The sequence below is a fragment of the Pundamilia nyererei genome, unplaced genomic scaffold (assembly GCF_000239375.1).
Source record: "Pundamilia nyererei isolate P.nyererei 1_Seehausen unplaced genomic scaffold, PunNye1.0 scaffold00067, whole genome shotgun sequence".
Lineage (NCBI taxonomy): Eukaryota > Metazoa > Chordata > Actinopteri > Cichliformes > Cichlidae > Pundamilia > Pundamilia nyererei.
In genome coordinates, this window is record NW_005187468.1 from 2557143 (window position 1) to 2569865 (window position 12723).

The following is a 12723-nucleotide window of genomic DNA, read 5'->3' on the forward strand; positions in this document are numbered from 1 at the left end:
CAAGTGAAAGAAATGTGGAGTATATTAGTATGTGAAACAATCCCTGCCCTACGTTGACTTTGTCTTTTTGTTGCTGGTGTCTTTGCACAAGTTTGTGTGCACTAAATTGTAATGTCCTCTTAGAGGAGGCAAAGCGGGAAAACTACTGAAAGAGATAACTCCCTGGGTTTTTGTATTATATATTTTATGCCACACTAAATTGTCAGCATTTGTTTGGGGGGTTTTTGTTCTTTTTGAAGTCTGTTTCAGTAGAATCAGTGTATAAAATGAGAAAATCAGATGTAAGCTTGTCAAGTTTTTGATGTTTGTTTTTGATGTGAGGAGGAACAAATATTTGCTTTCAGCTCAGTGTTTTTGATTTGAAGATATTAATTTGTACTACTGTGTTTGCATGCTGCCTAAGTGAAGCCAAAAACTGAAATGGACTGGAAGATTAAAATTTAGAAAAAAAGAAGGCACTTTTTGGAAAATACAGGGAAATGCGTCTCAGTAACAAAATCCAGAAGTGACAGAGACTAATCAAAAGCAGCGTGCTAGCAGGACCGAAACAAGGGACACTCAAATATACAGGATGTGGTTCTGTTAACCTAACCACCGGAGCTGATTGCAGTCACTCAGGCAAAAGACAATGCTTCCGATCCCACCAGAGTACACTTTGGAAAAATTCCCAAAATTACTCTCCCCTCAGAATTTCTACTTTTTCATGGAAGTCACGTCAAGCAGCGCAGAGCAGATGAGGAGGGCAGGAAGTTAGACATGGGGACGGCATAGAGAATCTGGTCAGTTTTCAGAATATAAGAACCCATGCAGACTAAACGCTCCATTTCTGAAATGCTACTGGTGCGCCTTGAAGTCTTGTGATAATGGAGCAAAAGTGTGTCAGAGGCAAGACATCAAAGACATGTACCACATGTATTTCAGGGGTCAGGAAAAGGGAACAACAACATAACAAAGTCTGTGGGGAAAACGCACAAGCTATACACACCAGGGAAAAGGCTAATAAGACAGGTGACAAGACACAGAAAATACTACACAGGGACAGAACAAAACAAAAAACATGTTCCAGCACAGAAATCGTGGCACATTTTTATTTAATTTTATATATTTTTTTAGAAAAACAAAGATTGTGCAAAGTTCATTTTGTTTAGTTTTTTTCATGTGGATCCCTATTTCCTTCCATACTGGAATTTTCTTGTGGGCAGCAATTGATAAAAGGCATTATTATAGCAGATAAACTGTGATGAGAATACAAGATAAAAGTGCATACAGTGTAGTCTCTCTTCTCCCCCAATATTAATCTGATGAATTTCAGCAGTCAACCATATTCAGTAACTCCATTAGTTCTATCTTCACTGTTCCTGACAGCTTGATGTGATTGCTTGATCCAACAATATATCATTTTGAATAGTCAAACATTTCCCAGGCATATGTAAATATTTATAGATGTGGATGATTCATATTTAGCGAATATGTTTACATCGGCCTTGTGAGTTCAATTAATTTGCCACTTCTATATTAATGTTTGTTGATAGATCAGACTGGTGAGCTATCAACAAACATTAACATCTCTGCCTGGATGCTCCTCCAGCCAGAAAACTGGCAATAATGACCAACCGCGGGTGTGGATTTGGCTCCTGATTGTTCTGTTACTGAAGCAAGTGCACTACAGCAGCTGCTGGAGCGGTGGGCTGCTTATGATAACAGGTGTCTAAACCATAGGATTGTCGCACGGTTGCCTTGGAAACAGATGTCAAAGACAATTTTCCTTCCATGTTCTAACTTTTCCCTTTCTGTTACCTGTCTTTTGTTTCGGATTCTTTTTTCTTTCTTGATTTTTTTTCCTGTTCCTGTCTGATTCTTGCATCATTCGGATCGAGAAATGTTTTTTCTGTTTTTTTCTCTGAAATGCTTACTCATGTCACCCTCCTCCTTTCTGCTTTTCTACAGTTGCACCTACAGTTCGAATTGTTCCTCCTGCTGGCATTTTGCGAGAGGGCGACTCGCTCACCCTCACCTGCTCTGTCACTGGGAATCCTCTGTAAGTCTATTTGTATATGTATGTGTGGTAAACAGCTTGGCATTGGTGCGCTTTACATTAAGAATGTGCTGCTTTTGTCTTGCTTTCCACATTATTTACCAGGACACATTACGAAGATAACACATTCATGACAAATGAATTTAGCTTTACTTTTCACAAGATATGTAAAAGTTCTGTTTGCCATCTGGTTTCAGGCGCTACTTGTGAAAGTGTTGCAGGCTGTCATAAGAGAGAGATTTTTCCATAATTTTTAAAATGAATTCCAGATGAAGTAATCATAAATTATAAATTGTTTGCCTCGACAAAGCAAAGGGTTTTGACAAATTCGTTTAAGGGTACGCAAACATCGTTTGACTGACAAGGGCGTGCAGGAGTTTGCAGAGTTCAGTATCAATCCTTACAAATAGAAAATTTAGCAAAATTGAATCGTGTCTAACACAGTTTTGTGGAATTGTTTTGAGCTGCTGCTACAAGAATGACATTTCATTTCTAATATTGTTAAAGATTTGTAAGGCTTGACTTTATCTCTGCCAATCTGTTAGCAGAACTCTGTTTTACACATTTACCCAGACCATTAATTATAGATCATAATTAAATCCCACCAGCTAAATATAGAACGAGCTGGAATTGAACAAGAAGAAACCCTAAAGAACTGCAAAAGAGCTGAAGTTACTGCGCCTCAGTAACACTAGAGTTAAATGTATTTGTTTGTTTACTGGTTTTCTTTTAATGTTTCAAAGAACAAAAATATGTGAAAAAATCTATCAGAGTAAACTTAAATTTTGATTTGTTGAAGGTTCAGAGAAAGTGTTAGCTGTCAACAATGTCAACAATGAAGTGATAAGGAGTGCTACCAAAACCTTTTTGCCATTTATGGGCTATAGAGGTAAATTGGGTGCAGTAGGTGATCTGTGACTATCCAACAGAGAGCGTCTCTGAAATATATTACTGTTTATTTTCCAAGTAATTACTATCCACTTTCGTTTAAAGAAAAATCTCCTTCTTAATTGCTATTGTGGAAACATCCTTGAATAACTTCTACCTGCTCCAGTGGAGCTTTTCACAACAGAAAACAGGTTTTCCTGGGCAGCTCCCAAATGTGTGAGTATAAAGCAATTATCACAGAAGGGAGAACATGTGTGCTTAACCAACATTACTGGTTCTAAAGGAAGAAGAAAATCAGCGAGACCTTGGGCACTCTTAACCAGAAAGCTACAACAGATTCATTGTTTTTGTCTAATACTTTTTTCACATTCGTCTCTTTCTATATAATTTCTCACTGTGATCCTTCATTTCCAGGATTCTACTTCAGAAACTGAGTGCAATTATCAAGTACTTTTAATTTCAGCCATCTTTTTTGTGTCTGTGAAATTACTATATTGCATAGACTTATCTTTGTATTTGTTGTACGTTCTTGGTACTGTGCTCAGAAATCTAAATATCAATACTTATTATTGAAAATATTGGGAAATGGACTTGAAATATGAGCTGTAAGCCATATTTATCTTCTATTACACGTGTAAATGTACAATATTAAACCACGTAATATATTTCTTGTTATGTAAGGACACGTGAACGTAGCAGTGTTCTTCTGACTTTGATGAAAAGCAGAAGAGTGGTTTCACCCAACATTTACCGTTTGACAGATGGATAAAAACTTGATCCATATTTTATTGCATGAAGGACAAAGAGAAGAGGCGCTTTAGACTGTGCCTGATAGGATATTGGAAGTGTGTAAGGGGATACAAAAAAATTCTGTCTAAATGTGGACATGGTATGCACTGTGTGTGAGGTTACCCAAACCCAATCAGCAGTCAACAATTTTAAGATCCGACCTTGAAATGAAGCCTTTTTCTAGAGTGTTGGCAGCCCTTTGGGCACTTTCTAGAAGGGTATTGGGGCCTAAGCTCTTAAACCCTCCCCTAGATTGTCTGTCTGTCTGTGGGCATTGGGTCCGCTAAAGCTCCCTAGTAAAGCCCATTGCAGCTAAAGTGTGTGCATGTGTGTTTTTGTGTGTGTCAGTGTGATGAATTTAGTGAAATCCCACAGTTAGGACTGGCTGAGAAGTGTATTGGCTATAGCCCCACTAAAGCTTTGTAACGGCTGGTTGGGGACACTGTGTATGCGTGTGTGTATGTGACAGTGAGGGATGGGACTTCAGGCAGCACTGGACTATGACCCTCATCTCATGCTGGACTGCACACCCATAGACACACACACAGTCACACACACATTACAGTACCCTTGTCACCCTCGCGCTTGCTCCCTGGCCCTGTTAACTGCCTGTTAAGCATTAATTACTAATTATATGTCACTTCCTTGTGGCGAAGGGTACACTCACTGTCTGTCTGTTACTAGGCGGGGAGATTAAGGCAGACAATGTCTTTTCATTTAGCTTGATAGCCTGATTATTTGTGTGTTATCTTTGTAAGGGATTACTCAGAGTAAGAGTGCAAGTTTGCTGTTGCAAGAGAGGAAAAACTGGAGATTTTGTTTTAAAACATCAGTGTGGAAAGGGAGAAACTGTGTATATGCATCTATGCTGAACCAAGAAGGTGGTTTAATTAGACTTCCTGAGGGATTAGATCCCAGATGAGTCAGGATTGTAATCTGGCCAGGGTGGCAAGAGCCATGAAACCCTGCCAGACACACACACACACAAAGATTTGGGGGTCTGTAATCCTTGTACCTCCCATCTGCTCTGCCTTCCCAGTCTCGTGACCAATGCATTTTGTCTGCCTGCTTCTGCACTTCAACTCCTACTACACATTTTTTCCCTCACTCTACCTGTAATACATTCTTCTTGTTTTCTTTCCTACTCTTAACACCTGACAACCCTTTACTCTGTCATCTGCCCCCTTGTCACTCTTACCCAGTTCTTTCAAGCACTCGCTGCCCTCTAACCACATATCTCATGATTATTTATCGGGATGCATCCCTCGCTTGCCACGATTTCTCCTCCAAGACCCTTCTTTCATTCTCATGTCAACCTCACCCTATGGGCTTCTTTACCCTCCGTCTTCACCTCTTTTTTTATCATGCCACCACTTCTGGTAGTGCCAAAGTCAATCTGATACTGACTTCCTTTGCTTCTAAAATTATTTAGCTCTTCAGGCTTTATTAAATATCTTTCAGACTATCCGTATTGTATCCATTGCATTGTTATGCAAGGTACTTGCTGACAGTGTTAAGCAATGTCCTTGGAAATATTTGATTCAATAACCCATATTTTTATCCCGTGAATTTAATAACAGCATGACTACAATGATTATTAAAGAAGTTATAAATTACATTACTTATTAACTAACTACCAGTTCTGTCAAAAGTGCCTCTGAGCTGATCTAAATCTTGAGCAGCCTTATATCCTGTCTTCTTTATTTGACAAGCATAGAAGCATAAAGTAATTATACAATAAAGTTATTTTTATTTGGACAAACAACAAGTTACATGTTAGAGATACAGTGGCCACTAACAGCTAACTAAGGCCAGTCTTTTACCTCGTTCTTCTACTATCAAGGTAAAACCTAAGGGTTAGTCGTCTCTTCAGAAAACATGAACTAAAGCGTGTGATTACTGCATGTAAGCTTATCTTGAGATATCTTTTTTCCACAAGACATCTCTTTTTTCAAACAATACAGCTTGCTTTGTCATTTTGAAACCACATACCAGCAGAGATGCAGAGCAATGATCAGGGAACGCAGGTAGAACGTTTCTGAACTGATAAAAGACATGCAGCTACTCAAAACGTGTATGTCTATGCTCGTGTTACGTGTCACGGGGACAGCAAGTAGACAAGCCGAGGTCTCATTCTCCCCAGCCACCTCGTCTAGTTCATCTGGGGAAACACAGGGGCATTCACAGGCTAGAGTGTCCTGGGTCTACCCTATGGTCTTGAAACACCCCACCTAGGAGGCCCCAGGAGGCATCCTAGTAAGATGGAACCTCAGCTGGTTCCTTTCAATGTGGAGGAGAGAGGTCTACCCTCAGCCCCCCTCAAATGACTAACCTCCTCATGACATCTCTAAGGCAGAACCCAAACCTCATTCAGTGGAAGCTCATTTCTTCCACATACCAATATCATGCTTTTGGTCACAATACAGAGCTTGTGGCCATAGGTGAGGGTAGATTGAGAGCTTCACTTTAGCACTCAGGTCTCCACCAAACTCCAATCATGATAGCAAATACCACTGCTTGTTGTAGGTATAATAACAAACTGCAAAAATTAGACATCTAAAGCTAAAACCTATAATATTTAAGTTAGCAGATTCCAGCATTCTGGTCAGCTAGGGCATTTGTAGTACATGTATGAATTTCCTTTGGGCAGTCCAGTTTCCTGGGCCAGAGACATGTATGTCAGGTTAATTGGTGACTCTTAAATGTCCATATATGTGAAGATGCTAAGGAATCAGGGTTCCGCCCTCTCCTTAAACTATCAACAGTCTTTGACAGCACTGATTATGCCATTTTACTGACAGATTATGGACCTGGGTGGTACCTGTAGCACGGCTCTCAAATGGTTCTCATCACACGTATCTAACTAGCACTTCAGAACTGCATGTCTTCAACAGGACCACTCATGTGGGTCCCCCGGGGCTCAGTGCTTGGTCCAATTCTGTTTTCTTTATATATGTTAGCCCTGGGTCATCTCCTACCATTGCTATCGCGGTTGACTTTTGATAACTGATTGAAGGTTTCATATTTCTTACAGGCCCAGAAACACTCAGTGGTCCAAGATTAATGACACCTTACCTGAGAGGGCAGAGATTTCTGGCACTACTCTTCAGATTTCCCGTCTTAGCCAATCACACAACGGGACATACCTGTGCCAGGCCCAGAACGACTATGGTCGTGCTGCTGATCATTACACGCTGTTGGTGTATGGTGAGTAAAGATCACTAACAGTGAATTTGCTGTCCATTTTCTTAGTTTTAAGACAAGTGCTTGCAAAGTTTGCTCCAGTGGTTCTTTTTATGTCCCTTAAGTTTTAGTACCTGAGGCTGTAGTTAACGGTCCTGAATAATTTTATGTTCAGTGGTTGCTTTGTTAAGCTTCTTATTTCTTTTCTTATTCTTTGATAATATTTTAGAGAAGTCTTTTAAATTGTATTGATTCTTTTATCTTCCCTGAGTATTTGGAGTCTGGCTATACTGTCAGTGGGTAACAGACCCACTACAGCATGATGCTTGTCTCATTTTTCTTTCAGCTTTATTTGTTTTTTTGATTCGGACACAGCAGGAAACCTTTGCTAAGCCTTCTGTGCAATTGATTTCACAGTGCTATTGATTCCACGAGGAGACTAGCATGCACAGATACTAGGCACCAACATTATTATTCTGGCTATCGCTTGTAAAGAAGCAGCTTATTATCTCCACTGTGACCCAATCGTCTCCTCAAGGAATTCAAAATAACTTATCTTCAAGTGCAATAGCTAAAGATACAAGATATTTTGACAACTAATGAATTTCACAGTGCGTAATGACACGGACAAGACAAGGACAGTAGTTGAAACACAGTGTGCAGTGAAAAACCTGTTGGAATTATTTTCTTGTTGCATGAACAGAGGTTTTAGAGGGGAGGAAGATGCTGGTAAAATGGCTTTGTTATCACGATCTGCAAATAAATTCACTGGTGCTACATTCCCAAAGTGTATGTAGTAACCTGTTCTAGTAAGCAAGCTCACAATACCCGTCTATACTCTTACAATGGCCCCCAGTAGATTTTAGACTTTGTTTTAAGCACTAAATGGAGAAGATCCAGATTGTTTATCTCAGCTGCTTCTCTAACACACTGCTGAGATGTATACTACTAGGAAGTTCAACAAAGCTAGGCTGGCTTAACAAAACCCCAAATCGCAGTTGGAGCTGGTATCACAACAGCGTGATGGGCATTTCACACGTCACAAGAGTCCACTTCCACACAACGTGATCTTTGAGAATGCCTCCTACTCCAGTTGAGATATTATAAGGTGATGATGATGATAAAACAGTGATATAAATCTATAAACAATATTAAAAAAATCTAACAGTCAATCGCAACACTGTCACAAATAAAACAAGAGATTAACGCTGCAGAAAAATCAATAAGCTTGGAATTAAGTGCGCAGAGTGAAAAAACAAAGAGCAAGTTAATTATTTTATCGCCACGTGTGCTCTCAATGTTGCTGTCTGTTTCTAACGTGACAGCCACGCTTTAGAGCTCAAGAAAATATAAACTGGATGCAATAAAATATTAAAGGTTACCATTCCACAGCCTAATAATGGAGATGTGGAAAGTGCTTTGGTTTATCGACAGATCAAAGTGGAATTCATTCTATTGATGTGTTTTCTGTGTTCTGGTAGCTGCAGTTTCATCAGTGTAAAACAGACTTAACAGTACATTAGAATCAAGTATACAAACATTTATACATTTATTCATACCAACTGAATATATGCACATTCGAGCGACAAAGCGATGCGGCACCTGGGTTGCTGTAACTTTACAGCAGGGCTTCATGTATGATGTTAGTAAGGCGTGGCTTAAGAACTTGCACATATGAAAAAAAGGGAGAATCTATGTTGCACTTAAAACATGTTGTGTATATATAAGAATCAGTGTGAAAACGTCTCTTTTCACAGATTTTAAACCCAAACTCTGATTTTAAACTCAACACAGCTCACTTACCAGTTAGCGCTGTTAGCTTTCTGTGATTGCAGGTTCAGAGTTTCTTAGCTATTGCACACAAGATTGAAGACTGTGGAGTGCGTTGTGACCCCTATGTCCAAAGCAAATGTCTCCCAAGTGAGACAAATGAAGAGACTTTGACTTTGATAAGCCTACATACTACATACTAAAACCATGAAATTAAGATGTTCTATTTTTTTTAAAACTGGAACTCTTTTAAAAAATCAGCTAAAGACTTATTTGTTTATGTAGCGTTTCTGTTTTATTCTATCTTATTGATAATGCCTGCTTTAATTATCAGCTTTTGTTTCTTCTGTTTTATTCTGTGTTTTTGTTGCTCTTTACTATATTTAAAACTTCTGTTATTTTTTGTGATTATTTCTAGTTTTTATGTAATTTATTCTATTTTGTTTTACAGCACTTTGTGACTCTGTCTCTGAAAAGTAATTTATAAAAAACATATTTCTTACTAATCCACTTACTTGCTATGCTAGTCCTTATTTTCAGTAATAAGGACTGTGCGTGTGCGTGTGTGTGTATATATGTGTATATATATGTGTGTATATATATATGTGTATATATATATATATGTGTCTATATCACATTACACTGTTAGATGTTCAGCACGGCCAAATTTCCAGATAATGAGGTAAGCATAAGTCCAATTAATCCCTTTGAGCTGAAACCTCAGGCATCAGATTGCTCTAAATGTTTGGTTTCAGCTACTTGTGGCTCTGTATCATATCAGTGAGAGCTGATATCCTTATTAGGGTCATTTGTAACCACAGCTCTGAGCGTAAGCACATCACTTTCCTACCTCTGTTTGTGAGGGGCAGCTGATCAAATGAAAGGGTGACTTGAAGGAAGGGTGGCGAAGAGGAATTAAAACAGCTTCACCAAGGCTCAAAATAAATAAGCATATTTTTTTTACATGTGTAAATGTTGCTAGCAGAGTTCAATCATACAACTGTGGAAATGAACACAGCAGTTATCCCTTATTAATAAAAGGCGATGCTAGCGATGCCGCTTGCAACATCACATGAATATCTCGCACCACTTCTTTTCAGGAAATATGACAAATTGGCTAAACTTTCTCTCTGGCTTAGAAGTACATTTGAAAAGAATATGTTTAAAGTTGTGTGATCCAAGAGAGTAAGAACTCTGTAAAACTTGCAATCAAATAAGGACAAAACAAGATTTGTGAAATTTTAACAAGACAGCAGCAGTAGGGCTGAATTGTAAAGCAAGCTCGTCATTAGCGGCTTATATGGATTCATATCCAATGCATTTGTGGTTTGACCTAATTACGTGCACACCACTGTCACTCAGTAGGTTTGCCCTTTTGATCTAACCCCCCACTCCCCCACTGGCAGCTCCTGTCATGTCATTCTAGCACCTGGTTTGAAGATCAGAAGCAGTGGGAAGAATGAAGGGAGCTGAGACATCATATCTTATGTAACATTCTTAGGTTGCTTTTAGTTAGCGCACCCTCATCTATCTATCTTTCTCACTGTTGCACTAGCCATCGCTTTCTTTTCCACACCGAGTGCACTTTTGTACAATAATCAGATGACACACGTAATGGCAGCTTTCCACAGACATCACGGGTGGCAACACTGGCAAGATGAAAGATGACATCACCACCAGCTCTCCTTTCTCTCGCACTTATTCTTTCTTTCGTTCTCTCTGTTTCTCTATTCAAAAAGGTTAGACATGTCGAGCTTTGATGTGTGTTGCCACCACTGTAGAAAATGTTCTGTCTTTTTCCACTTCACCATTTCCTTAGCAGTCGTCTCCATTTATTTTCCTCTGTGGCATTTTTTCCTCAAATTTCATCATTTATCTTCTTTATTTAATGTCGTTGCTCTGTGCTGCTTGTTAATTTGACATATCGCTCTTTTTTTTCTTATCCTTTCGTTTTGTGAATAAAATGATACTTTCAGATCAAGGAATCTGGCCTCAATAAAAATCCATAAAAGACAGGAAATCCTCATAAACAACATAAGCCTAGCTTCAGCTCCTTTGTGCTGCACCATAGATTTTCAGCAATCAGCTTCTTAAGTCCTCTCGGTGTGCCCCGTATCAGTGGTAGGTTGCTGTACTTCAAAAAAAAAAAAATGTAGTCACCTACTGGGCAGATTGTTTTAAACCTTATCTCAAAGAGCTCAGAGTTGTTGATGCAACCATCATATTAATCTGTAGGCAACTGAAAGTCGCACTTGATTTTCCCGAATGTCACAACTAATAATCCAGCTAATATGGTGAAAATTATTTCTTGAGAAATGTCAAACATATCCATTGAATTCAAGCTCTAATGGTTTCGGTAATATGTGTGTCTTTGTAAATGCCGCAGAACTTAAACGCACGCTTTACTATACATTTGTATTGATGTAAATAAACCACCAAGGATGATTTAACATAGTGCTGGTGACATGCTAGCTTCTGAAAACTAAATGAAAGTCGCCAATCAATAATAAAAATGATGGGATTTAATGCTATAAAACACAAGATGAATCATAACTCCAACATTTTACGCAGCATGTGCTTTCTTTCATTCCAGCACCCACATTGTTTAAGTAGGTGTCATCATCTGTTTCTTTCATTCAAATAATGATTAACTTATTTTGTAGCGAGGATCTTCACTTCTTCCCAAAGCATTATGCAGATCAAAAGAAATGCAGTCTTACTGGTGTATTGATGTAGTCGCATGCTTTACCTTTTCAATCACAAAAAAGATGGCTGAAATTAAAAAAAGGTTATTTTCTTTTTTCTGTTTGAAACACTCCGTTATTCACCTTTTCCCATTATACCTTGCTGTATTCCGTTCCTCAATGTCATTTTTTCCTTGTGCTTTCAACTGTTCTCACCTTTTTAGCACCTCCTGTCCACTTCCTTTTCCTGTCCCTGCTCTTCAAACACCATCACTATTTCTCACTTGGCCACCGGTCTGCCCCTTATTCTAGGTTCAGCTGCAGTTCAGTCTCTTTACCGAAGAAGGCCTTGCTCTCTGAGAAGGCGACACGGAGCAAACTGGGTGTAAAGTAGTGAGAAGTTGGATTGGGGGAACGGGGGTAGGGGGTGTGTGATGGAGAAATGAATAGGGGGAGATGAAGGACGATGGAGGTTGAATGCAGGTTAACATTCAGTACCACGGCTTGTCAAATACACGAAATGTCAGTTTAGCTGGCTCCCAGCCTTCCCACAGGGAATCCCTGGGTGCACTGGAGGAGGAAGTGCAGGCAAAGAGGGGATGATGGAAGATGTGTGTTATAAGGTATGAGTCAGCAGAAATGAAACCATTCTGTTACAGGTGCAAAGAAACTTGTTCATCTCTATGTCTCATTTTGTGTCAACCGTCCCTCTGCGAGAATTACCTGCCATCAGAGTCTGCAGCCTGAGCTCAAACTCAGGCAAAAGGGGCTTCAGATTTGTCGCAGGTGCTTTAAGTGCTGTCACTTTACAAAGAGAGGCAGGTTTAATGCTAGCCAAGGAGAATCGTGAGTGAGAGGTGGGAAACTCTCCAAGGGCCTTGGTTGTGCAAAGACATGATGCATTGAAGCTGAGCTTTATTGGACGAGTCACACATTCCTACCGCATATTACTCTGTGTGTGTTATTGAATTTTTATTCCTGTATACATGCATGTTTATGATTTAAGAGCGAGGTTTCTCAGAGTGCCCGGGGACCAATCAGAGGGCTAGGTAGCATTATATGGGCTGCACATTCATGTCCTCCACAGTTTATGGCTATTTTCACACATGGTCTTCATCTCTGACCTTATATAGATATTACCCAAAATAGGTGTGAGCACAGATGTACTAAATCACAGTTCATGTGAGTCCACAGTGATCAAGGAAGCACCTTACCCAAGACAAACTGAGTATTTCAAGTATTATAGCTAATGTTGCTTGTGGGTGCTTTTAACTCTTTTATTCAAGGTTCAAGGTTCTTTATTATTTGTCACATGCATAGTTATACAAGTATAACACACAGTGAAATGTAGCCTGACACGCTCCTCGACATGGG

General features: G+C 39.4%; 1 protein-coding gene across 4 annotated transcripts in view; it reads left to right on the forward strand.

Annotated features, from left to right (window-relative positions):
• cadm4 (cell adhesion molecule 4) overlaps nt 1-12723 on the forward strand; it is a 157480-nt gene that overhangs the window by 131344 nt on the left and 13413 nt on the right. For all 4 annotated transcript variants that reach the window (XM_005736142.2, XM_005736141.2, XM_005736144.2 and 1 more), the window contains exons 5-6: nt 1948-2038; nt 6747-6919. In XM_005736142.2, the coding sequence (XP_005736199.1) occupies nt 1948-2038; nt 6747-6919 (264 nt within the window). The remainder of the gene's footprint in view (nt 1-1947; nt 2039-6746; nt 6920-12723) is intronic.